General features: G+C 50.7%; 1 protein-coding gene across 4 annotated transcripts in view; it reads left to right on the top strand.

The window, feature by feature from the left end:
* LOC140426254 (HORMA domain-containing protein 1-like) overlaps positions 1-27,515 on the top strand; it is a 128,860-nt gene that overhangs the window by 43,717 nt on the left and 57,628 nt on the right. For all 4 annotated transcript variants that reach the window (XM_072510777.1, XM_072510778.1, XM_072510776.1 and 1 more), the window contains 2 exons: positions 11,069-11,132; positions 21,806-21,842. In XM_072510777.1, the coding sequence (XP_072366878.1) occupies positions 11,069-11,132; positions 21,806-21,842 (101 nt within the window). The remainder of the gene's footprint in view (positions 1-11,068; positions 11,133-21,805; positions 21,843-27,515) is intronic.

The raw sequence follows: 27,515 nt of genomic DNA on the forward strand, positions 1-27,515 counted from the left end.
GGGGCTTGGTTCGGACCAGAAAGTGGGGACGAACTGGAAGATGGGGTTAGGTTGGGGGGGACGATCAGGTTGGACCGGAGTGGGGGTCAGACCAGGGCATAGGGAGTGGACACATTGGAGACTGGACGAGGCGGTCAGCCCAGACTGGAGTGCGTGGTTGGGTTGGACAGTCAGGGAACAGTGAAAGGAAAAGTAAAGTATACAATGTGGCAAGAATTAGCGGAAGCTAGAGAATTGGGAAGCCTTTAAAAAGCTAGCAGAGGACAACTAAAAAAGCAATCAGAAGGGAGAGAAGATAAAATATAAGTGTAAGCTGGCTAGTAATAGAAAAGAAGATTGTAAGAGTTTTTTTGAGTTATAAACAGTAAGAGAGAGGCAAGAATGGGCATTGGAGACTTCCGGGTGCGGCGATGGCCAGCTGAGTCGCACGTTTCGGCAGCTCCCGGTGGAACGGACTTTTGGGCTCTTGATAGGAGCCCCAACGGCAATTTTAACGGCTAAAAACACCGTGCGGTAAACCAGAAGGGTGTTCCCCCTGGACACGGATGGAAAAAGGAGAGGAAAGTGGCCGGATTGCAGCGGATCCTTTGGAACAACGGCAAGGAAGGCAAGCAGAAACCAAGATGGCGTCGGAAGGTGGCAGTTTCATATGGGGCCCTGAACAACAAGAGTTCTTGAAACGCTGCGTGGAGGAGATAAAAAAAGGAAATGAAGAAAGAGTTGTTGGCCCCGATATTACAGGCGATTGAAGGGCTGAAAGAGGAACAAAAGACCCAGGAGCAGGAGCTTCGGGTCGTGAAGGCGAAAGCAGCAGAGAATGAGAACGATATACAGGGCCTGGTGGTGAAGTCGGAGATACAGGAGGCACACCAGAAACGATCTGTGGAGAGGTTGGAGGCACTGGAAAACAACGCAAGGAGGAACAACTTGAGGATTCTTGGCCTTCCTGAAGGTGTGGAGGGGGCGGACGTCGGGGCATATGTGAGCACGATGCTGCACTCGTTAATGGGAGCGGAGGCCCCGACGGGTCCGTTGGAGGTGGAGGGAGCATACCGAGTTATGGTGCGAGGATCGAGAGCAGGAGAAACTCCCAGAGCCATAGTGGTGAGATTCCTCCGTTTTAAGGATAGAGAAATGGTCCTTAGATGGGCGAAGAAAACTCGGTGTAGTAAATGGGAGAACGCGGTGATCCGCGTTTATCAAGATTGGAGTGCGGAGGTGGCGAGAAGGAGGGCGAGCTTTAATCGGGCCAAAGCGGTACTTCACAAAAAGAAGATAAAATTTGGAATGCTGCAACCGGCAAGACTGTGGGTCACATATCAAGGGAGGCACCACTACTTTGAAACGGCGGATGAAGTGTGGACTTTTATTGGAGAAGAAAAATTGGAATGATTGGATTATGAAAATGAACGTTTGGACAAAGTGGTGGGGCGAATGGGGGGGGGCGAAGAGGGGTTTTATGTTTTAATCCTGCGGTATGGTAACTTTTCTTTCTCCCACAGGTGGTGTTGGGGGGAGGTGGGGAGGGAGAGGAGATGGGGCGTTGGCCATGGGAGGCGGGGCCGAGGGAGAGGCGCGGGCTTGGTTCCCGCGCTATGATAATTATGGCGGGAATAGAGAAGCAGGAAGGAGGGGGCGTCGCACGGTGCGAGCCGTGATCACGGGGGGAAGCCGAGGTCAGCCAGAGTTTGCTGACTTCTGGGAGCAACATGGGGGGAGTAATTACGCTAGCGGGGGGTCTAGCAGGGGGGGGGAGAGGGGAATTACTGGGTTGCTGCTGCTGGGGAAAGGGGGGAGTGGGTACGGGAAAGGATGGGCGGGGGGGCACCGTCTGGGAGAGATACAGCTGCGTGGGAACTGGGTGAGAAGCTGGAAAAAGATGATGGCTAACCGGCAAGGGGGGGGGGGGCGGGTGGGAAGCCCCCCAACTCGGCTGATCACGTGGAACGTGAGGGGGCTTAACGGGCCGATAAAGAGGGCACGAGTACTCGCACACCTTAAGAAACTTAAAGCAGATGTGGTTATGCTACAGGAAACGCACCTGAAACTGATAGACCAGGTTAGGTTGCGCAAAGGATGGGTGGGGCAGGTGTTCCATTCGGGGCTGGATGCGAAAAACAGGGGGGTGGCTATATTAGTGGGGAAGCGGGTAATGTTCGAGGCGAAGACTATAGTGGCGGATAACGGGGGCAGATACGTGATGGTGAGTGGCAAATTACAGGGAGAGATGGTGGTTTTGGTAAACGTGTATGCCCCGAACTGGGACGATGCCAACTTTATGAGGCGAATGCTCGGACGCATCCCAGACCTAGAGACCGGAAAGCTGATAATGGGGGGAGACTTTAACACGGTGTTGGAACCAAGGCTGGATAGGTCGAAGTCCAGGACTGGTAGGAGGCCGGCAGCAGCCAAGGTGCTTAAGGATTTTATGGAGCAGATGGGAGGGGTGGACCCGTGGAGATTCAGTAGACCTAGGAGTAAGGAGTTCTCGTTTTTCTCCTATGTCCATAAAGTCTATTCACGCATAGACTTTTTTGTGTTGGGTAGGGCATTGATCCCGAGGGTGAGGGGAACGGAATATACGGCTATAGCCATTTCGGATCATGCCCCACACTGGGTAGACTTGGAGATAGGGGAGGAAACAAGAGGGCGCCCACCCTGGAGAATGGACATGGGACTAATGGCGGATGAGGGGGTGTGCCTAAGGGTGAGGGGATGCATTGAAAAGTACTTGGAACTCAATGACAATGGGGAGGTTCAGGTGGGAGTGGTCTGGGAGGCGTTGAAGGCGGTGGTTAGGGGGGAGCTGATATCAATAAGGACACATAAAGGGAAGCAGGAGAGTAAGGAACGGGAGCGGTTGCTGCAAGAACTTTTGAGGGTGGATAGACAATATGCGGAAGCACCGGAGGAGGGACTGTACAGGGAAAGGCAAAGGCTGCATGTGGAATTTGACTTGCTGACTACAGGCACTGCAGAGGCACAATGGAGGAAGGCGCAGGGTGTACAGTATGAATATGGAGAGAAGGCGAGCAGATTGCTGGCACACCAATTGAGGAAAAGGGGAGCAGCGAGGGAAATAGGGGGGGTGAGGGACGAGGAAGGAGAGACGGAGCGGGGAGCGGAGAGAGTGAACGAAGTGTTCAAGACATTTTATAAAAAATTGTATGAAGCTCAACCCCCGGATGGGAGGGAGAGAATGATGGATTTTTTGGATCGGCTGGAAATTCCCAAGGTGGAAGAGCAGGAAAGGGTGGGACTGGGAGCACAGATCACGGTAGAAGAAGTGGTGAAAGGAATTAGGAACATGCAGACGGGAAAGGCCCCGGGACCGGACGGATTCCCAGTTGAATTTTACAGAAAATATTTGGACTTGCTCGCCCCGCTACTGACGAGGACCTTTAACGAGGCAAAGGAAAGGGGACAGCTGCCCCCGACTATGTCAGAAGCAACGATATCGCTTCTTTTAAAGAAGGAAAAGGATCCGCTACAATGCGGGTCCTACAGACCAATTTCCCTCCTAAATGTGGATGCCAAGGTCCTGGCCAAGGTAATGGCAATGAGAATAGAGGAATGTGTCCCGGGGGTGGTTCATGAGGACCAAACTGGGTTTGTGAAGGGGAGACAGCTGAACACGAATATACGGAGGCTGTTAGGGGTAATGATGATGGCCCCACCAGAGGGTGAAACGGAGATAGTAGTGGCGATGGATGCCGAGAAAGCATTTGATAGAGTGGAATGGGATTATCTGTGGGAGGTGTTGAGGAGATTTGGGTTTGGAGAGGGGTATGTTAGATGGGTGCAGCTGTTGTATAGGGCCCCAGTGGCGAGTGTGGTCACGAATGGACGGGGATCGGCATATTTTCGGCTCCATAGAGGGACAAGGCAGGGATGTCCTCTGTCCCCATTACTGTTTGCACTGGCGATTGAGCCCCTGGCGATAGCGCTGAGAGGTTCCAAGAGATGGAGGGGAATACTTAGGGGAGGAGAAGAACACCGGGTATCTTTATATGCGGATGATCTGCTACTATATGTGGCGGATCCAGCGGAGGGGATGCCAGAAATAATGCGGATACTTGGGGAGTTTGGGGATTTTTCAGGGTATAAATTGAACATGGGGAAGAGTGAGCTGTTTGTGGTGCATCCAGGGGAGCAGAGTAGAGAAATAGAAGACCTACCGTTGAGGAAGGTAACAAGAGACTTTCGTTACCTGGGGATCCAGATAGCTAAGAATTGGGGCACATTGCACAGGCTAAATTTGACGCGGTTGGTGGAACAGATGGAGGAAGATTTCAAGAGATGGGATATGGTAGCATTGACAATGGCAGGGAGGGTGCAGGCGGTTAAGATGGTGGTCCTCCCGAGATTCCTCTTTGTGTTTCAGTGCCTCCCGGTGGTGATCACGAAGGCGTTTTTCAAAAGGATAGAAAAGAGTATCATGGGTTTTGTTTGGGCCGGGAAGACTCCGAGAGTGAGGAAGGGATTCTTACAGCGTAGTAGGGATGGGGGGGCTGGCACTACCGAGCCTAAGTGAGTATTATTGGGCCGCTAATATTTCAATGGTGAGTAAGTGGATGGGAGAGGAGGAAGGAGCGGCGTGGAAGAGATTAGAGAGGGCGTCCTGTAGGGGGACCAGCCTGCAGGCTATGGTGACAGCCCCATTGCCGTTCTCACCAAGGAACTATACCACGAGTCCGGTGGTGGTAGCTACACTGAAGATTTGGGGACAGTGGAGACGACATAGGGGAAAGACCGGAGCATTGGGGGGGTCCCCGATAAGAAACAACCATAGGTTTGCCCCGGGGGGAATGGATGGGGGATATGGAATGTGGCAAAGAGCAGGTATAACGCAATTGAAAGATCTATTTGTGGATGGGAAGTTCGCGAGTCTGGGAGCGCTGACTGAGAAATATGGGTTGCCCCAAGGGAATGCATTCAGGTACATGCAATTGAGGGCTTTTGCCGAGGCAACAGGTGAGGGAATTCCCGCAGCTCCCGACACAAGAGGTGCAGGACAGAGTCATCTCGAAGAAATGGGTGGGGACGGTAAGGTGTCGGATATATATAGGGAAATGAGGGATGAAGGGGAGACTATGGTGGACGAACTAAAAGGGAAATGGGAAGAAGAGCTAGGGGAGGAGATCGAGGAGGGGCTGTGGGCAGATGCCCTAAACAGGGTAAACTCGTCGTCCTCGTGCGCCAGGCTAAGCCTGATTCAGTTTAAGGTATTACACAGGGCACATATGACTGGAACACGGCTCAGTAAATTTTTTGGGGTGGAGGATAGGTGTGCGAGGTGCTCGAGAAGCCCAGCGAATCATACCCATATGTTTTGGTCATGCCCGGCACTACAGGGGTTTTGGATGGGGGTGACAAAGGTGCTTTCAAAAGTAGTAGGAGTCCGGGTCGAACCAAGCTGGGGGTTGGCTATATTTGGGGTTGCACAAGAGCCGGGAGTGCAGGAGGCGAGAGAGGCCGATGTTTTGGCCTTTGCGTCCCTAGTAGCCCGGCGCAGGATATTGCTAATGTGGAAAGAAGCCAAGCCCCCAGGGGTGGAGACCTGGATAAATGATATGGCGGAGTTCATAAAGTTAGAGCGGATTAAGTTCGTCCTAAGGGGGTCGGCTCAAGGGTTTACCAGGCGGTGGCAACCGTTCGTCGAATATCTTGCGGAAAGATAGATGGGGGAAAAAAGAAGGCAGCAGCAGCAGCCCAGGACTTGGGGGGGGGGGGGGGGGGGGGGGTGGCCTGAGACAAGGCAGTTGCCAATTAGGGCTAGTTTTTATTTTTGTTATTTAATATTTATTTATTTGTTGTTTTGTTCTTGTTTAAATAAAAAAGGTCATTATTATCTGTATTGTTATAATGTTGTGTAAAGGATGCACAATGTACTGCGTTGGTTGACCAAAAATTTTCAATAAAATATTATTTAAAAAAAAAAAAAAGAATGGGCATTGGACCACTGGAAAATAAGGCTGGAGAAGTAGTAATGGGGAACAAAGAAATGGCAGAGGAACTGAATAGGTACTTGCATCAATCTGCACAGTGGAAGACACCAATGGCATACCACTACTTCAAGAGTGTTAGAGGGCAGAGGCGAGTGTAGTGGCCATCACAAAGAATGTGCTGGGGAAGCTGAAAGGTCTGAAGGTGGATAAATCACGAGGACTAGATGGACTACACCCCAGGGTTCTGAAGGAGATAGCTGAGGAGATTGTGGAGGCATTGGTGGTGATCTTTCAGGGATCACTGGAATCGGGGACGGTCCCAGTGGACTGGAAAATGGCTAATGTAACATCCCTGTTTAAGAGGGGAGGGAGGCAGAAGACAGGAAATTGTAGACCGGTTAGCCTGACTTTGGTCGTTAGTAAGATTTTAGAGTCCATTATTAAAGATGAGATTGCAGAGTACTTGGAAACGTATGGTAAAATAGGGCTGAGTCAGCACGGCTACATCAAGGGGAGGTCATGCCTGACAAATCTTTTAGAATTCTTTGAGGAGGTAACAAGGAAATTAGGCAAAGGAGAGGCAGTGGAAGTGATCTATATGGATTTCCAGAAAGTTTTCGACAAGGTGCCATACAGGAGGCTGATAAATAAGATAAGAGCCCATAGTGTTAGGGGCAAGGTACTGGCATGGATAGAGGATTGGCTGATGGGCAGAAGGCAGAGAGTGGGGTTAAAGGGGTCTTTTTTAGAATGGCAGCCGGTAGTGACCAGTGGTGTTCCGCAGAGGTCAGTTTTCGGACCACAACTATTCATGATACAATTAACGCTCTGGAAGAAGGAATTGACGGTATTGTTGTTATGTTTGAAAATGATGCAAAGATATGTAGAGGGAAAGTTGGCATTGAGAGAGGCTAGGAGAGTGAGCAAAGAAGTGGCAGATGAATAAAATGTGGAAATGTGCGAGGTTATGTTCTTCGGTAGGAAGAATAGGCGTAGACTTTTTTCTAAATGGGAAAGGCTTCGAAAATCAAAAGTAAAAGGGACTTGGGAGTCCTAGTTCAAGATTCCCTTAAGGTTAATGTGCAGGTTCAGTTGGCAGTTAGGAAGGAAAATACAATGTTCGCATTCATTTCAAGAGGGATAGAATTCAAAAGCAGGGATATACTGCTGAGGCTGCATAAGGCTCTTATCAGACCCCATTTGGAATATTTTGAGCCGCTTTGGGCCCAGTATCTAAGGAAGGATGTGCTCGGAGGGGGTCCAGAGGATGTTCACAAGAATGATCCCTGGAATGAAGGGCTTGAGATATGAGGAGCAGTTGAGGACTCTGGGCCTTTACACGATGGAATTTAGAAGGATGAGGTGAGATCTAATTGAAACAGAATACTGAGAGGTCTAGATAGAATGGACGTGGAGAACATGGGCGCGATTCTCCGACCCCCCACCGGGTTGGTGAATCGCCGGGGGCTGGCTTGAATCCCGCCCCCGCCGTGTCCCGAATTCTCCACCACCAGAGATTCGTGGGAATCGCGCTGGTCGGCGGGCCCACACCAGGCGATTCTCCGGCCCGCGATGGGCTGAAGTCCAGCCACTGTCAACCCTCGCCCGCCGGCGTGGATTAAACCTCCTTTTGAACGGCGGGACAAGGCGGCGCGGGCAGGCTCCGGGGTCCTGGGGGGGGGGGGGCGCGGGGCAATCTGGCCCCGGGGGATGCCCCCACGGTGGCCTGGCCCGTAATCGGGGCCCACCAATCCGCGGGCGGACCTGTGCCGTGGGGGCACTCTTTTTCTTCCGCCTTCGCCATGGAAGAGACCCCCTACTCTGCGCATGGGCGGGGGATGCCGTGAGCTGACGCTCCCGTGCATGCGTCACCCGGCGAAGACCTTTCGGCGCCGGCTGGTGTGGCGCCAAAGGCCTTTGCCGCCAGCCGGCGGAGCGGAAACCACTCCAGCGCGGGCCTAGCCCCTCAAGGTGAGGGCTTGGCCCCTAAAGGTGCGGAGTGGTTCCTGCCACTCCATTACGCCGGAACCCCCCGCCCCGCCGGGTAGGGGAGAATCCCGCCCAACGTTTCCACTAGGAGAGACTAGAACTCGAGGAGACAGCCTGAAACTGAAGGGACGATCATTTAAAACAGAGATGTAAAGGAATTCTTCAGCCAGAGGATGGTGAATCTCTGGAACTCATTGCCGCAGAGGCTGTGTAGGCCAAGTCATGGAGTGTGTTTAAGACAGAGATACATAGGTTCTTGATAAATATGGGGAACAGGGGTTACAGAAAGAAGGCAGGAGAACGGGATTAGAAATTTATCAGCCATGATTGAATGGCGGAGCAGACTCAATGGGCCGAATGGCCTGATTCTGGCTCCTATATCTTATGGTCTAATGGGTTGGGCCGGACAGAGAAGTGGGGAGAGTGGTGTGGGAATCGTCTAGGGGTTTCTGTGTGTGGGGGGTGCCCATGCAATGCTGGGTCCGGGTGGTTAAATAGTTACTCTCAAGTTAGAAGTGATTTTTTTTTCCCTCTTAACTCTTTCAGAGTAACTATCAGGGTAAAGCTGGCAGAACCATCTGAAGTGAGTGATGTAAATCGCTTCTGTGGACAGTTCCCCGCCCAGCACAATTGTCCAGAAGAAGTTAGCACTTCAGGGGAAACCTTTACATGGGAATTTCCTGAAAGGATTGGATTGGATTGGATTGTTTCTAGTCACGTGTACCGAGGTTCAGTGAAAAGTATTTTTCTGCGAGCAGCTCAATAGATCATTAAGTACATGAAAAGAAGAGGAAATAGAAGAAAATACATAATAGGGCAACACAAGGTACGCAATGTAACTACATAAACACCGACATTGGGTGAAGCATACAAGGGTGTAGTGTTAATGAAGTCAGTCCATAAGAGGGTCGATTAGAAGTCTGATAACAGCAGGGAAGAAGCTGTTTTTGAATCTGTTCGTGCGTGCATGTTCTCAGACTTTTGTATCCTGCCTGATGGAAAAAGCTGGAAGAGTGGGTAAGCCGGGTGGGAGGGGTCTTTGATTATGCTGCGCGGTTTCCCTAGGCAGCAGGAGGTGTAGATGGAGTCAATGGATGGGAGACAGATTTGTGTGAAGGACTGGACTGTGTTCACGACTCTCTGAAGTTTCTTGCGGTCTTGGGCCAAGCAGTTGCCATACAGGCTGTGATGCAGGCAGATAGGATGCTTTCTATGGTGCATCTGTAAAAGTTGGTAAGCGTTCATGTGGATATGCCAAATTTCCTTAGTTTCCTGAGGAAGAAAAAGCGCTGTTCTGCTTTCTTGGTCGTAGCGTCGACGTGGGTGGGCCAGGACAGATTTTTGGAGATATGTACCCCAAGGAATTTGAAACTACTAACCATCTCCACCTCGGCCCCGTTGATGATGACAGGGGTGTGTACAGTACTTTGCTTCCTGAAGTCAATGACCAGCTCTTTAGTTTTGCTGGCATTGAGGGAGAGATTGTTGTCGCTGCACCACTCCACTAGGTTCTCAATCTCCCTTCTGTATTCTGATTCGTCGTTATTCGAGATCTGGCCCACTATGGTCGTATCATCAGCAAACTTGTAGATGGAGCTGGAACCAAATTTTGCGGCGCAGTCGTGTGTGTACAGGGAGTATAGTAGGGGGCTAAGTACGCAGCCTTGCGGGGCCCCGGTATTGAGGACTATTGTGGAGAAGGTGTTGTTATTTATTCTTACTGATTGTGGTCTGTGGGTCAGAAAATCAAGGATCCAATTTCAGAGTGAGGAGCCAAGTCCTAGGTTTTGGAGCTTTGATATGAGCTTGGCTGGGATTATGGTGTTGAAGGTGGAGCTGTGGTCAATAAATAGGAGTCTGAAGTAGGAGTCCTTGTTGTTAAGATGCTCTAGGGATGAGTGTAGAGACGGAAATGGCATCTGCTGTGGACCGGTATGCAGTGGATTGAGGCGTTCTGGATGTATGGAAGTGATGCGCTTCATGACCAACCTCTCCAAGCACTTCATTACGACTGAAGTCAGGGCCACCGGACGGCAGTCATTGAGGCACGTTGCCTGGTTCTTCTTTGGCACCGGTATGCTGGATTCTCCAACACAGCTTTGGGGTACCTCTTAAATGCGACACTGATGAACCAGGAAGTTATGAGCCATTGTGCATTGCAGTTTTTTTCATCCCACAATGGTTTTTTTATTCATTCGCGGGATGTGGGCAGCATTTATTATCCATCTCGAATTGCCCTTGATTTGAATGACTTGCTGGGTCATTTCAATGGCCGTTTCAGAGTCAGTCGCATCATTATGGATCAAAAGTCACATGTAGGCCGAACCAGGTAAAGATGGCAGGTTTCCTTCCCCAAATGACAGTAGTGATCCAGATGGGTTTTTATGACAAGAATGGATTCATGGTCATCATTAGATTTTAATTTCAGATTTTTATTGAATTAAAATATCACCATCTAGCGTGGTGGGATTCAAACCCAGGTTCCCAGAGCATGACCGTAGGTCTCTGCATTGCTAGTCCACTGATAAGATGGATGTGCCTTCAGCCTTCAAGTCCCTTTGTTTTCTATTACCTCCTGAAACCCCTCTGCCTCTCCACTGCCCTTTTCTCCTTTAATACTCTCATTGAAATCTACCTCTTTTATAAGCTGTTGTCATCATCCAAATCCTTCCTTTCTCAACTCAGCATTCATTTTTTTAAATATTCTTTTCCAATTCAGGGGCAATTTTAGTGTGGCCATCAACCTACCCTGCACTTCTTTGGGTTGTGGGGGCTGAGACCCATGCAGAGACAGGGAGAATGTGCAAACTCCACACGGACAGTGACCTGGGTCTGGGATCGAACCCGTGCCCTCGGCACCGTGGAACAACAGTGCAAACCACTGCACCACCATGCTGCCCAGCATTCATTTTTGTCTGATTAAAATAATTGTTACATGTCATCAATAAACTTGCAATAGTGGTTAACTAGCTTCTGTAAAAGACAGTGCCATTTGTGCCATGATGATTTCAATGGTGTTTGGTTGTAATTAGATTCAGCAATTTAAAAAGTCATGCTACATAATTTGAATATTACAAACAGCTCGAATTTCTAAAACTGTTAACTTTGATAATTGTAACTTAATTTCTTAGGCATGTGTGTAAAAATTCTGCGTGAGGACAGTCGGTTTCCTGGAGCATCTAAAGTAGTAAAATGGTCAGTAAACCTCATCTTACATACTAACAACATAGCAATAAAACAGGCAATTAAATTATTTTTTAAAAATAGATTAATTCAATTATCCTTTTACAATGCATCTCTTTTTCAGTATTAAGCTTATTATTATTTATTGTTTTAAAATGTTTATGTTTCAACACCCTCACAACGAGTGGAGGCCAGTAGTATACCAGGATCCCAGAAGTTTAAGCAGCAGGTTTTTCAGAAGCTTTTTAACCGAGGCATTTTACTTCCAGATTTCCAGATCAATTAGAGTGGACGGACATGATGATAACCCACTCTTGTCTATTGAAACTTAACTATTTAAAGGGATCCTATAAGGGTCAGAATTCTACAATTGTCAAGAGAGCTAACCATTTCATAGAATCCGGGTGCAGAATGAGGCCCATCGCGTCTACACCGACCCTTCAAAAGAGCACTCTACACATGACCACTCCCCCGTCCACACCGCCCTATCCCCGTAACCTCATAACCTAACCTGCACATCCCTGGACACTAGGGGGCAATTTAACATCGCCAATCCACCTAACCTGCACATCTTCGGACAGTGGGAGGAAACCGGGGCACCCGGAGGAAACCCACGCAAACACAGGGAGAACGTACGAACTCCACACAGACAGTGACCCAAGGCAGAAATTGAACCTGGGTCCCTGGCGTGTGAGGCAGCCGAGCTAACCACTGTGCCCACCATGCCACCAATTTGACAGATGATCTGTCAATTAGTGATGTCTTCACTCCAGTTCTCAAATATATTCCTATGTATCATACTGTGATTCCCGCAGTAATGTTCTGTAATCAGTAGACAGGAGGAAGAAACTTAGCTCAGAAACTAAACAGGCATAGTTGTAAGTGGCAGAAGAGGTCAACAGTAGGAGTGTGGTGCCCCCTTCCTGGATACATTGCCATAATAACTTCAGGGCAAGAAAGGTGAATGGAATAGCACCGAAGTACAAATCCCCGCCACCCTGACTTTCCCAGCATTCTCTTGCACAGTATTCCTCAGACCAGCACATATGTTCACATCCCCATCTGACCTCCACCAATGACACTCACTTTCATTTTATTGTCATGTCACACACTTCTATCATAGTGACCGTCCCAAAATGATGCCCTTCCATCCTCTCAACACAATCCATTTCTCACATTCATAGTTCTTTTCTTTCTCTACTTGCGGAAGAGAGTGCAGAAAGCAGGGGAATGGAAGAGGTGGCTCACTAGTCATCATAATCCCGACTGCTGCAAAGAAGAATGCACTGGCGATAAGCAGAGGCCTACATGCATGGCGAAAGCAAAATAATAATAACCTTTATTAGTGTCACAAATAGGCTTACATTAACACTGCACTGTAGTTACTGTGAAAATCCCTTAGTCGTTCAATCCCGGCCCCAGGTCACAGTCCATGTGGAGTTTGCACATTCTCCCCATGTCTGCCTTAGGAGGGGGCATTATCAGCAGCTGCCATCGCGCCTGGTGTTACTGATGGCCACATTGAACTGCTGGCCTCTGATTAGTCAACAGCTCTTGGGGGTTAATATTTCTGCAACTGGGGTCTTTAATCCCTTTGAAGACCTGTCACTGGCCAAAAAGTACCTGATGGGGACTTAATATAACGGGCCCCACCTCAATGGAAATGATGTAAGGCTCACACAGGTTCTCCAGCTGGGAGAGCGAGACATAACTTCCTCTCTATGTCTTTCATGTCCCACCAGGCCTACAAAGCATTCCATGGTAACTGGTGCCTGAGGAGGGCCAAGCTATGGGTATTCCATCATCCTAACTTGTCTGTGTAGATTGGGCAGGGTTTGAGGAGTCAGGCGGTAAATTTGCTAAAATTTTCCTAAATATGTCGGTCCCAGGCATTCCTAGCAGCCAGATCAGATTCCTTCCTCCTCCTCCTTCAAAGATGGAATCTGGTTTCAACTTGCTTCTCATAGAATTTACAGTGCAGAAGGAGGCCACTTGGCCCATCGAGTTTGCACCGACACTTGGAAAGAGAACCCCACTCAAGCCCAAGCCTCCACCCTAACTCGGGAACCCAATAACCCCACTTAACCTTTTTGGACACGAAGGGCAAATTAGCATGGCCAATCCACCTAACCCGCACATTTGGACTGTGAGACGAAACCAGAGCACCCGGAGGAAACCCACCCAAACGGGGAGAAAGTGCAGACTCCTCACAGACAGTGATCCAAGCCGGGAATCGAACCTGGGACCTTGGAGCTGTGCAGCAACTGTGCTAACCACTGTGCTGCAGCTACAGTCCTTGCGGCACTATATTGTGCAAGGCTCAAAAGAACACAGGCATTCTGGACATCCTCCTGGTATATAATGAAGGGCATCCCCAGCTGTCCAGGCACCTGTACTCCATTTGATGGCTTGCTAAGTGATCACCCTTGTGCTTGTGTGTTTTGGTTGTACAAAGAACAATACAGCACAGGAACAGGCCCTTCGGCCCTCCAAGCCTGTACCGGTCATGATATCAACCTTTGCCAAACCCTCAGCACTTCCTTGTGCGGTATCCCTCGATACCAATCCTATCCATGTGTTTGTCAAGATGCCTTTTGAACGGCGTTAATGTATCGGCTTCCACAACCTCCCCTAGCAACGTGTTCCAGGCACTCACCACCCTCTGCATAAAAAAACCTGCCTCGCACATCTCCTCTAAACCTTGCCCCACGTACCTTAAACCTATGCCCCCTGGTGGCTGACCCCTCCACCCTGGGAAAGAGTGCCTGCTCATCCACTCTATCCATGCCCGTCATGATCTTGTAGACCTCTATCAGGTCACCCCTCAACCCCCGTCTTTCTAATGAAAACAGTCCGAGTCTATTCAGCCTCTCCACATAGCTAACACCCTCCAGACCGGGCAACATCCTGGTAAATCTCCTCTGCACCCTCTCCAAAGCCTCCACATCCTTCTGGTAATGTGGCGACCAGAATTGTGCGCCATATTCCAAGTGCGGCCTTACCAAGGTTCTATACAACTGTAGCATGACTTGCCAGTTTTCATACTCGATGTCCCGTCCAATGAAGGCAAGCATTCCATTTGCTTTTTTGTTTTTTTATAAATTTAGAGGACCCAATTATTTTCTTTCCAATTAAGGGGCAAATTTAGCATGGCCAATCCACCTAATCTGCACATCTTTGGGTTGTGGGAGTGAAACCCCGCAGACATGGGGAGACTGTGCAAACTCCACACAGACCGTGACTCAGGGCTGGGATTCGAACCCAGGTCCTCAGCGCCGCAGTCCCAATGATCACTGCGCCACATGCCGCCCTCCGTATGCTTTCTTGACTACTTTGTCCACTTGTGTTGCCACCTTCAAAGATCTGTGGACCTGTACGCCCAGATCGCTCTGACTTTCTATATTCCTAAAAGTTTTACCATTTACGGTATATTTCCCCTCTGTTAGACCTGCCAAAATACAATACCTCACATTTGTCCGGATTAAACTCCATTTGCCATTTCTCTGCCCAAGTCTCCAACCTATCTATGTATCTTCTGACAGTCCTCAACACTATCTGCCACTCTACCAATCTTGGTGTCATCCGTGAATTTACTAATCAGACCGGCTACATTTTCCTCCAAATCGTTTATGTATACCACAAACAGCAGAGGCCCAAGCACCGATCCCTGTGCAACACCACTAGTCACAACTTTCCATTCAGAAAAACACCCTTCTACTGCTACCCTTTGCCTTCTGTGACCGAGCCAATTCTGTATCCCTCTTACCACCTCACCTCTGATCCCGTGTGACTTCACCTTTTGTACCAGTCTGCCATGAGGCACCTTGTCAAAGGCTTTACTGAAGTCCATTTCCTGGATGTCAGTGTTACGGCTGCTCAAAGGTTTTATAAGCCACTTTTTTTTTAAATCTCTAAAGAGCCATCTTTTGACTCCTTGGAGGAACCCAAGGTCTACTTAACCTTTTTGGACACTAAGGGCAAATTAGCATGACCAATCCACCGAACCCGCACATATTTGGACTGAGAGGAAACCGGAGCACCCGAGGAAACCCAACCAAACGGGGAGAACGTGCAGACTCTGCACAGACAGTGATCCAAGCTGGGAATCGAACCTGGGACCTTGGAGCTGTGAAGCAACTGTGCTAAGCACTGTGCTGCAGCTACAGTCCTTTTTTGCTGCACTATATTGTGCAAGGCTCAAAAGAACATAGGCATGGAGACTTCCGGTTGCGGCGATGACCAGCTAAGCCGCACGTTTCGGCGGTTCCAGCTCAAACGGACTTTTGGGCTCTTTTAAGAGCCCCAACGGGAAATTTTTTTGGGACGAAACCCGGTGTGGGGTGAGGCAACAGGGAGTCTCCCCCTCCCAGCGGAAAAGAAAAATATCAGCGGCGGCGGCCAGATCTCGGAGAATCCTCGAGGGCAGCGGCAGAAGGAAGAAAGGAGCAAGATGGCGGCGGAGGGAGCCCAGGCGACATGGGGACCGGACCAGGATGAGTTTCTAAGACGGTGTGTGGAGCTGTTAAAAAAGGAGGTGCTTGCCCCGATGCTACAGGCTATCGAGGGGCTTAAAGAGACACAAAAGGCCCAGGAGATAGAGCTCCGTGTGGTGGAGCAGCAGGTAACGGACAACGAGGACGAGATCCTGGGCCTAGCTGTCAAAATGCAGACGCACGAGGCGCTCCATAAGAAGTGCATCGAAAGGATTGAAGTCCTGGAAAACAGATCATGGAGAAAGAACCTCCAGATCCTGGGTCTCCCCAAGGGAGTGGAAGGAGCTGACGGCAGGGCTTACGCGAGCACGATGCTACACTCGCTAATGGGAGCTGTGGCCCCCCTCGGGCCCCTTGGAAGTGGAAGGGGCCCACCGGGTCCCTGCGAGGAGACCAAAGGCTGGAGAACCACCTAGGGCGATGATCGTGCGATTTCACCGCTTCAATGACAGAGAGGTGGTTCTGAGATGGGCCAAGAACGTACGAAGTAGTAGATGGGAGAATGCGGTGATACGAGTGTATCAGGATTGGAGTGCGGAGGTGGCGAGAAGGAGGGCGAATTTCAATCGAGCCAAGGAGGTGCTGCACAAGAAGAAAGTGAAGTTCGGGATGTTGCAGCCGGCGCGATTGTGGGTCACGCACCAGGATAGACATTACTATTTCGAAACGGCGGAAGAAGCATGGACCTTCATTCAAAACGAGAAACTGGACCAGAACTGAGGGACTGATGTTGGAGGGGAAACGACAATGCTGATGTATATAGAGATGTAAATTGGGGAGGGGGGGACACTGAGAAATGTGGGCGCCGGTGGGGGGGAAGAAGAGACACAGGCGGGGGATGGGGAATGGGAATGGGGCGGTAGGGGGAGCTGCGCCATGAGGGGCGGGATGGTTTTAGAGAGCGCGGGGTTTCTTTTTCCCGCGTCAGAGAGATGATGGCGGGAAGATAGGCGCAAGGAGGATTGGAGTTCCTCACACGGGGGTCAAGGAGAGAGCGGGAGAAGCCGGGGTCAGTTGAAGTCAGCTGACTTTCGGAAGCAATATGGGGGGAGTAACCAGGCTAGATGGGGATCTAGCGCGGGGGGGGGGGGGACAACTGGGTTGCTGCTGCGGAGGTCGAAAGGGAGCTGGTAAGAGAAAAGGTGGTCGGGGCGGGAATGCGCCGCCTGGGGGACGGGTGGGAGCACGGAACCGGGACGTGGGACTGGCCCAGAGAGGGTGATGGCTAGTCGACAGGGGAGGGGGGGCGGGCAGCCCCCCCAGTCCGGCTGATCACGTGGAACGTGAGAGGCCTAAATGGGCCAATTAAGAGGGCCCGAGTGCTCGCGCACTTAAAGGGACTGAAGGCAGATGTGGCCATGCTTCGAGAGACGCATCTGAAGGTGGCGGACCAGGTTAGGTTAAGGAAAGGGTGGGTGGGACAGGTGTTCCACTCGGGGCTGGACGCAAAGAATAGAGGGGTGGTCATATTGGTGGGGAAACGGGTGTCGTTCGAGGCTAGGAACATTGTAGCGGACAGCGGGGGCAGATATGTGATGGTGAGTGGCAGACTGCAGGGAATGGAGGTTGTGCTGGTCAACATATATGCCCCGAACTGGGATGATGTGGGATTTATGAAGCGGATGCTGGGACGCATCCCGGACCTGAAGGTAGGAAACCTGGTAATGGGGGGGGGGGACTTTAACACCGTGCTAGACCCAGGGTTAGATAGATCTAGATCCAGGACCGAAAGAAGGCCGGCAGCGGCCAAGGTGCTTAGGGGGTTTATGGACCAAATGGGGGGAGTGGATCCGTGGAGATTTGCTAGGCCGCTGGCCAAAGAGTTCTCCTTTTTCTCCCATGTCCATAAGGTATACTCCCGGATAGATTTCTTCGTTTTGGGAAGGTCACTGATTTCGAGGGTGGAAGGAACTGAGTACTCGGCCATAGCTGTTTCAGACCATGCCCCACATTGGGTGAATCTGGAACTAGGAGAGGAGAGGGAGCAGCGTCCACTCTGGCGACTGGATGTGGGATTATTGGCGGATGAGGGAGTCTGCGGAAGAGTGCGGGGATGTATCGAAAGGTACCTGGAGGCCAACGATGATGGGGAGGTCCGAGTGGGGGTAGTATGGGAACCGCTGAAGGCGGTGGTCAGGGGAGAGTTGATCTCCATCAGGGCTCACAAGGGGAAAACCGAGGCCAAAGAAAGGGAAAAATTACTGGGGGAGATTTTGAGTGTGGATAAAAAATATGCGGAGGCCCTGGACGAAGGACTATACAGGGAGAAGCGACGACTCCAGACGGAGTTCGACCTGCTGACCACAGGGAGGGCAGAGGCACAGTGGAGGAAGGCACAGGGGATGAGATATGAATATGGGGAAAAGGCGAGTCGCCTGTTGGCCCACCAGCTTCGAAAGAGGACAGCGGCGAGGGAAATGGGGGGAGTTAGGGATGAAACGGGAACCACGGTACGGAGAGCAGGGAAGATAAATGAGGTGTTTAAGACCTTTTATGAGAGGTTATATAGGTCCCAACCCCCGGAGGGAAAAGAGGGGATGCAGCAGTTTCTGGACCAACTAAGGTTCCCGAGGGTGGAGGAGCAGGAGGTGGCAGGCCTGGGGGCGCCAATTGGGGTGGACGAGGTGACCAAAGGGCTGGGGAACATGCAGGCAGGGAAGGCCCTGGGATCTGATGGGTTCCCGGTGGAAGTTTACAGGAAATATGTGGACTTGTTGGCCCCGCTGCTGGTAAGAATCTTTAACGAGGCCAGAGAAGGGGGGACCCTACCCCCGACAATGTCGGAGGCGACGATATCACTAATCTTGAAGAGAGATAAAGACCCGCTGCAATGCGGGTCTTATAGGCCTATCTCACTCCTAAATGTGGACGGCAAGTTGCTGGCAAAAGTGCTGGCAATGAGGATAGAGGATTGTGTCCCGGGGGTGGTGCACGAAGATCAGACAGGGTTCGTAAAGGGGAGACAATTGAATGTCAACGTGCGACGGCTATTGGGGGTGATAATGATGCCCCCAGCAGAGGGGGAGGCAGAGATAGTGGCGGCAATGGATGCAGAGAAGGCATTTGATAGGGTAGAGTGGGAGTATCTATGGGAGGTGCTGAGGAGGTTCGGGGAGGGGAGGGGTTTGTCAGCTGGGTTAAACTCCTCTATGGGGCCCCAATGGCAAGTGTAGTCACAAATCGGCAAAGGTCGGAGTATTTTCGACTACATAGGGGAACAAGACAGGGATGGCCGCTGTCCCTATTACTGTTTGCGCTGGCAATTGAACCACTGGCCATAGCGCTGAGAGACTCCAGGAAATGGAGAGGGGTGGTTAGAGGGGGAGAGGAACACCCGAGTGTCACTCTACGCGGATGACCTACTGCTGTATGTGGCGGATCCAGTGGGGGGGGATGACCGAGGTCATGCAGATATTGAGGGAGTTTGGAGATTTCTCGGGATATAGGCTTAACATGGGAAAGAGTGAGCTTTTCGTGATACATCCTGGGGACCAGAGTAGAGGGATAGATGGCCTGCCGCTAAGGAGAGTGGAAAGAAACTTCCGATACCTGGGGATTCAGATAGCCAGGAGCTGGGAAACCTTACACAGACTCAATCTGACTCGGCTGGTGGAACAAATGGAAGAAGATTTCAAAAGGTGGGATATGCAGCCGCTGTCACTGGCGGGCAGAGGGCAGGCGATTAAGATGATGGTCTTCCCGAGGTTCCTATTTGTGTTCCAATGTCTCCCTATATTGATCACTAAGGCCTTTTTCAAAAAAATAGATAGGAGCATCATGAGCTTCGTGTGGGCAGGGAAGGCCCCGAAGGTAAGGAGGGGGTTCCTGCAACGTAGCAGAGACAGAGGGGGACTGGCGTTGCCGAATTTGGGCGACTACTACTGAGCCGCCAACGTGGCGATGATCCGTAAGTGGATGATAGAGGGGGCGGCGTGGAACAGGCTGGAGATGGCGTCCTGCAAAGGAACGAGCTTAAAAGCGCTGGTGACGGTGCCACTACCGCTCTCTCTGAAAAAGTTTACCACGAACCCAGTGGTGGCGGCAACATTAAGTATCTGGGGGCAATGGAGGCGACAGAGGGGTGTGCTGGGAGCCTCGGTGTGGTCCACGATCAGGAACAACCATAGGTTTGCCCCAGGGAGGTTGGACAGAGGGTTCCAGAGCTGGCACCGGACAGGAATTAGGAGAGTGGGAGACTTATTTATAGATGGGACGTTTGCGAGCTTGGGAGCGCTAGAGGAAAAGTATGAGCTGCCCCTGAGGAATATCTTTAGGTATATGCAGGTGAGAGCGTTCCCGAGACAACAGGTGAGGGAATTTCCGCTGCTCCCGACACAAGGGATCCAGGACAGGGTGCTTTCGGGGGTGTGGGTCGGGGAGGGCAAAGTGTCCAAAATATACCGGGAGAAGAGGGGGAGGAGCTGGTAGAAGAACTGAAGGGAAAATGGGAAGAAGAGCTCGGGGAGGAGATTGAGGAGGGTTTGTGGGCTGATGCCCTAAGTAGGGTAAATTCCTCTTCCTCGTGTGCCAGGCTTAGCCTGGTCCAATTTAAGGTGCTACATAGAGCACACATAACGGGAGCGAGGTTGAGCAGGTTCTTCGGAGTGGAGGACAAATGCGGGAGGTGCGGGGGAAGCCCGGCGAACCACACACATGTTTTGGTCGTGTCCGGCACTGGAGGGGTATTGGAGGGGAGTGGCGGGAGTGATCTCGAAGGTGGTGAAGGTCCGGGTCAAGCCAAGCTGGGGGTTAGCTGTATTTGGGGTAGCGGATGAGCCGGGAGGCGAATGAGGCCGATATTGTGGCCTTTGCGTCCCTAGTAGCCCGGCATAGGATTTTACTCATGTGGAAGGAAGCGAAAGCCCCCGGCGTGGAGGCCTGGATAAACGATATGGCGGGGTTCATAAAACTGGAGCGGATAAAGTTTGCGCTGAGAGGATCGGCTCAAGGGTTCACCAGGCGGTGGCAACCATTCCTCGACTATCTAGCGGAACGTTAGGGGGAAAATAGATAGCCAGCAGCAGCAGCCCGGGGGGGGGGGGGTAAATTGTTTGTGTTCTAGAGTGGGTGGGGGGGGCATTATTTTGTGTTATTTGGTTAGATTACTATATTATTTAAACAATGTTATATATCAGTTATCATGTTACCGTTTTTGTTGATTTGTAAGGGGGAAAAATTGTGTTTGAAAACTTTAATAAAATATATTTTTTTAAAAAGAACATAGGCATTCTGGACTTCCTCCTGGTATATAATGAAAGGCATCCCCAACTGTCCAGACACCTGCACAACATTTGATGGCTTGCTCAGTGACCACCCTTGTGCTTGTGTGTTTTGGTTGTACAAAGAACAATACAGCACAGGAACAGGCCCTTCGGCCCTCCAAGCCGAAGGAGGTGTAAGTATCTATGGCTGATCTGGTGGATAATAAAGGCATCATGGCAGCTTCTTGGGTTTCTTGCTTAATTTGTACCCCCTTGGTACCACAGTTTATTGAGGAGCTGCTCCTGCTGTTGCGGGTGTCCCTCATCAGAGGACTGAGGTAGAGCTGCATAAGGAGCTCCCATGCTGCTGCGAAGGTTGATAGCTGGGAAGTGCAAATCAAAGGGAAAAAGAAATTATGTCCGAAGGAATGAAAACACGTTTAGAACAAGTCCTGTGAGAAAAGCCTTTCACTTATGCAGAGTAACAACTATAATCTCAATATTTCAAGCTTTTCCAGCCTGTTAATTGCTCAGGTTTCTCAAATCTGCTGTCTGGTCTTGTTCAACCTGGCAATTATCTGGAAGCCCATAAGTTGGCAGTTAAAGACAGAATTCAGTGTTCAAAATGCACTCAGTTGTCTTAGCTCATGTTAATAGCATACCCACCAGTTCTACAGCGGCTTCCTGCACACTATCAAACATTCTTGAGTTAAATGGTCAATGGTCTTGCCGACTTCCTGACATGTGACATTTTCTGCTCTTGTAACCTGTTGCATGCACAGATAAAAGCCCACCCTGGCATGTTATTATTCCTTCATTGTAATTCTGTGAAATAGATATATTGTATCTCAGTGATGCTTTCGGCAGAATTTATTGAGTTCGGAGATGAACTCTCCACATTATATGAAATATTGATCTGGAATATTCAAATTTTACTTAATATCTTCACTCCCTTTGCTAAATACAGTTAATTAAATGCCTTTTCTTCCAGGATGATGGGATGCTTTGATGCTTTGGAGAAAAGATTTGTAAGTTAATTTTGTATTTGACACTAAATTATCTTTTAATATTTAATTTTGTATATTTGGTTCCAGCTATTCTAAATTCAGAATTTTTAATAATTTCATTTTGAATTGTGTCAATAAAATAAATATAAAGTTATATTTTATTATTTTCAGGATTTTCCACTCCCTTTTTTGGGGCGTTTGGCGATGGGAGCAGATAAGCCTATGAGAGGCCCAAATTCTGTTTCATACTGGCAGTAAATTTCATTGCGGCCATCCCCTCCCCCCGCCATTGATAGAATCATAGAATTTACAGTGCAGAAGGAGACCATTCGGCCCATCAAGTCTGTACCGGCCCTTAGAAAGGGCACCCTACTTAAGCCCACACCCTATCGCTGTAACCCAATCTAACCTTTTGGACACAGAGGTTCCACTAAGGGGCAATTTAGAATGGCCAATCCACCTAACCTGCACATCTTTGGACTGTGGGAGGAAACCGGAGCACCCAGAGGAGACCCATGCAGACGTGGCCATGCAACGTCAGGAACCTCATTTTCATTCATTCGCATCTGATTATTGGGCTCCCGTGCAGCTTTCATTCACCCCCCCGTTCAAAAGTCCACCTATGGCGTGACATCATGATTGCTTTCAAAAGGCATGCACCTGGTGAGCTGACCTCCGAGGGGAGTTCAGAGGTGGTGCCGCTGTGTCAGAGGGGTGAGAAGGAACCGAGAAAGTACTCGGGTGTTGCAGGAGAGGTTCCAACCTAGAGGGTATTGGAGGTGAGGGGAGGTGGCAGTATCAGCAAAGGCATCCATGTACCGGGAGAGGCAAATGATTTACTGGCAAAGGCCTCGGGGGATATCAGCAAAGGCACTGTTGCTGGAAGGGGCAATGCACAGGGACTGAAGGGTGCAGACACCAGGGCTGAGGGGTTTAGGCACTGGGAGTGAAGGCACCAGGGTTGATGGAGTGGAGGCACCAGGAGTTAACGGCACTGGGGCTGAAGGGATGACGGCACAGGGGCTGAAGGAGTGAAGGCTACAGGGCCAATGAAACCAGAGAAAAGGGGCAATGGAACGGGGGCAAAGGCCTCAGCGATGGAAAGGGGCAAAGGCCTCGTGGCCAGAAAAGGGGGAAAGAATTGGGACCAGAAGGGGAAAAGAATCAGCGGCAGAAGAGGAAGACGGCCAATTATTAAAATTGCTGTTCCTGAGACTACCCTCTTCTGCTGCTAGGCCACTTCATTCTTGGAGGACCCTGATATTGAGAAGGGAATCTTGGGCCTCTGTGGTGGGTAGGTGGCCAGTCATCACAAGCTGACAGAGTCGCTCATAGATGTGGTACAAAATGGTACAAACACTCATTTTGAGTTGGAGAAACTGGGTACCCTCCCCTCTGTATCAACGTACAGGGAGGGGTGGTAGGATATTCTGATTATTAAAATGGTGAACAACACGGTTGTACATACTGGGGGAGATGGCGGGGCTGCAAACTCATTATTCACAAAGGCAAGTGTAATGGTGAGGCATGTCAATAATTAATATTCCATTGCAGCTGAAATTGTTCAGCTACAACTCAATTAACATGCCTGTAGTCTGACTGCTCACCCAATTATGTCCACTAGAACATAGAACAATACAGCGCAGTACAGGCCCTTCGGCCCACGATGTTGCACCGAAACAAAAGCCATCTAACCTACACTATGCCATTATCATCCATATGTTTATCCAATAAACTTTTAAATGCCCTCAATGTTGGCGAGTTCACTACTGTAGCAGGTAGGGCATTCCACGGCCTCACTACTCTTTGCGTAAAGAACCTACCTCTGGAAACTTCCGGGTGCGGCGATGACCAGCTGAGTCGCACGTTTCGGCAGCTCCCTGTGAAACGGACTTTTGGGCTCTTGATAGGAGCCCCAACGGCAATTTTGACGGCTAAAAACACTGTGCGGTAAACCAGAAGGGAATCCCCCCTGGATACGGATGGAAAAAGGAGGAGAGAGTGGCCAGATTGCAGTGGATCCTTTAGAACAGCGGCAAGGAAGGCAAGCAAAAACCAAGATGGCGTCGGAAGGTGGCAGTTTAACATGGGGCCCTGAACAACAAGAGTTCTTGAAATGCTGTGTGGAAGAGATCAAAAAGGAAATGAAGAAAGAGCTGTTGGCCCCGATACTACAGGCGATCGAAGGGCTAAAGGAGGAACAAAAGACCCAGGAGCGGGAGCTTCGGGTCGTGAAGGCAAAGGCAGCCGAGAATGAGGACGATATACAGGGCCTGGTGGTGAAGACGGAGACGCAGAAGGCACATCAGAAACGATGTGTGGAAAGGTTGGAGGCACTGGAAAACAACGCAAGGAGGAACAACCTGAGGATTCTTGGTCTTCCTGAAGGTGTGGAGGGAGCGGACGTCGGGGCATATGTGAGCACGATGCTGCACTCGTTAATGGGAGCGGAGGCCCCGGCGGGTCCTTTGGAGGTGGAGGGAGCATACCGAGTGATGGCGCGAGGACCGAGAGCAGGAGAAATTCCCAGAGCCATAGTGGTGAGATTCCTCCGTTTTAAGGATAGAGAAATGGTCCTTAGATGGGCGAAGAAAACTCGGAGCAGTAAATGGGAGAACGCGGTGATCCGCGTTTATCAAGACTGGAGTGCGGAGGTGGCGAGAAGGAGGGCGAGCTTTAATCGGGCCAAGGCGGTGCTTCATAAAAAGAAGATAAAATTTGGAATGCTGCAACCGGCAAGACTGTGGGTCACATATCGAGGGAGGCACCACTACTTTGAGACGGCGGATGAAGCGTGGACTTTTATTGTGGAAGAAAAACTGGAATGAGCGGGTTATTAAAAAGAACGTTCGAACAAAGTGGTGGGGCGAATGTGGGGGGCAAAGAGGGGTTTTATGTACTAATCCTGCGATGTGGTAACTTTTCTCTCTCCCACAGGTGGTGATGGGGGGAGGAGGGGAGGTGGAGGAGATGGGGCGTTGGCCATTGGGGGCGGGGCCAAGAGAGAAGCGCGGGCTTGGTTCCCGCGCTATGATAATCATGGCGGGAATAGAGAAGCAGGAAGGAGGGGGCGTCGCACGGTGCGAGCCGAGGTCACGGGGGGAAGCCGAGGTCAGCCAGAGTTTGCTGACTTCTGGGAGCAACATGGGGGGAGTAATTACGCTAGCGGGGGATCTAGCGGGGGGGGTGGGAGGGGGGAATTACTGGGTTGCTGCTGCTGGGGAGAGGGGGGAGCTGGTATGGGAGAGGATGGGCGGGGGGGCACCGCCTGGGGGAGATATAGCTGCGTGGGAACCGGGTGAGGAGCTGGAAAAAGGTGATGGCTAATCGACAAGGGGGGGGGGTAGGAAGCCCCCCAACTCGGCTGATCACGTGGAACGTGAGAGGGCTGAACGGGCCGATAAAGAGGGCACGGGTACTCGCACACCTTAAGAAACTTAAGGCAGATGTGGTTATGTTACAGGAAACGCACCTGAAACTGATAGACCAGGTTAGGCTACGCAAAGGATGGGTGGGGCAGGTGTTCCATTCGGGGCTAGATGCGAAAAACAGGGGGGGTGCCTATATTAGTGGGGAAGCGGGTAATGTTCGAGGCAAAGACTATAGTGGCGGATAACGGGGGCAGATACGTGATGGTGAGTGGCAAACTACAGGGGGAGACGGTGGTTTTGGTAAACGTATATGCCCCGAACTGGGATGATGCCAATTTTATGAGGCGGATGCTAGGACGCATTCCGGACCGTGAGATGGGAAAGCTGATAATGGGGGGAGATTTTAATACGGTGTTGGAACCAGGGCTGGATAGGTCGAAGTCCAGGACTGGAAGGAGGCCGGCAGCAGCCAAGGTACTTAAAAGATTTTATGGAGCAGATGGGAGGTGTAGACCCGTGGAGATTTAGCAGACCTAGGAGTAAGGAGTTCTCGTTTTTCTCCTATGTCCATAAAGTCTACTCGCGAATAGACTTTTTTGTGCTGGGTAGGGCATTGATCCCGAAGGTGAGGGGAACGGAGTATACGGCTATAGCCATATCGGATCACGCTCCACACTGGGTGGACTTGGAGATAGGGGAGGAAACAGGAGGGCGCCCACCCTGGAGAATGGACATGGGACTAATGGCAGATGAGGGGGCGTGTCTAAGGGTGAGGGGGTGCATTGAAAAGTACTTGGAACTCAATGATAATGGGGAGGTCCAGGTGGGAGTGGTCTGGGAGGCGTTGAAGGCGGTGGTTAGAGGGGAGCTGATATCAATAAGGGCACATAAAGGGAAGCAGGAGAGTAAGGAACGGGAGCGGTTGCTGCAAGAACTTTTGAGGGTGGAGAGACAATATGCGGAAGCACCGGAGGAGGGACTGTACAGGGAAAGGCAAAGGCTACATGTAGAATTTGACTTGCTGACTACAGGCACTGCAGAGGCACAATGGAGGAAGGCACAGGGTGTACAGTACGAATATGGGGAGAAGGCGAGCAGGTTGCTGGCACACCAATTGAGGAAAAGGGGAGCAGCGAGGGAAATAGGGGGAGTGAGGGATGAGGAAGGAGAGATGGAGCGGGGAGCGGAGAGAGTGAATGGAGTGTTCAAGACATTTTATAAAAAATTATATGAAGCTCAACCCCCGGATGGGAGGGAGAGAGTGATGGGCTTCTTGGATCGGCTGGAATTTCCCAAGGTGGAAGAGCAGGAAAGGGTGGGACTGGGAGCACAGATCGAGGTAGAAGAAGTGGTGAAAGGAATTAGGAGCATGCAGGCGGGAAAGGCCCCGGGACCGGATGGATTCCCAGTCGAATTCTATAGAAAATATGTGGACTTGCTCGCCCCGGTACTGACGAGGACCTTTAATGAGGCAAAGGAAAGGGGACAGCTGCCCCCGACTATGTCTGAAGCAACGATATCGCTTCTCTTAAAGAAGGAAAAGGACCCGCTACAATGCGGGTCCTATAGACCTATTTCCCTCCTAAATGTAGATGCCAAGGTCCTGGCCAAGGTAATGGCAATGAGAATAGAGGAATGTGTCCCGGGGGTGGTCCACGAGGACCAAACTGGGTTTGTGAAGGGGAGACAGCTGAACACGAATATACGGAGGTTGTTAGGGGTAATGATGATGGCCCCACCAGAGGGAGAAACGGAGATAGTAGTGGCGATGGATGCCGAGAAAGCATTTGATAGAGTGGAGTGGGATTATTTGTGGGAGGTGTTGAGGAGATTTGGTTTTGGAGAGGGGTATGTTAGATGGGTGCAGCTGTTGTATAGGGCCCCAGTGGCGAGCGTGGTCACGAATGGACGGGGATCTGCATATTTTCGGCTCCATAGAGGGACAAGGCAGGGATGCCCTCTGTCCCCATTATTGTTTGCACTGGCGATTGAGCCCCTGGCGATAGCGTTGAGGGGTTCCAAGAAGTGGAGGGGAGTACTTAGGGGAGGAGAAGAGCACCGGGTATCTTTGTATGCGGACGATTTGCTACTATACGTGGCGGACCCGGCGGAGGGGATGCCAGAAATAATGCAGATACTTGGGGAGTTTGGGGATTTTTCAGGGTATAAATTGAACATGGGGAAAAGTGAGTTGTTTGTGGTGCATCCAGGGGAGCAGAGTAGAGAAATAGAGGACCTACCGTTGAGGAAGGTAACAAGGGACTTTCGTTACCTGGGGATCCAGATAGCTAAGAATTGGGGCACATTGCATAGGTTAAATTTA

The sequence above is a fragment of the Scyliorhinus torazame genome, chromosome 7, assembly GCF_047496885.1.
Source record: "Scyliorhinus torazame isolate Kashiwa2021f chromosome 7, sScyTor2.1, whole genome shotgun sequence".
NCBI classification, from domain to species: domain Eukaryota; kingdom Metazoa; phylum Chordata; class Chondrichthyes; order Carcharhiniformes; family Scyliorhinidae; genus Scyliorhinus; species Scyliorhinus torazame.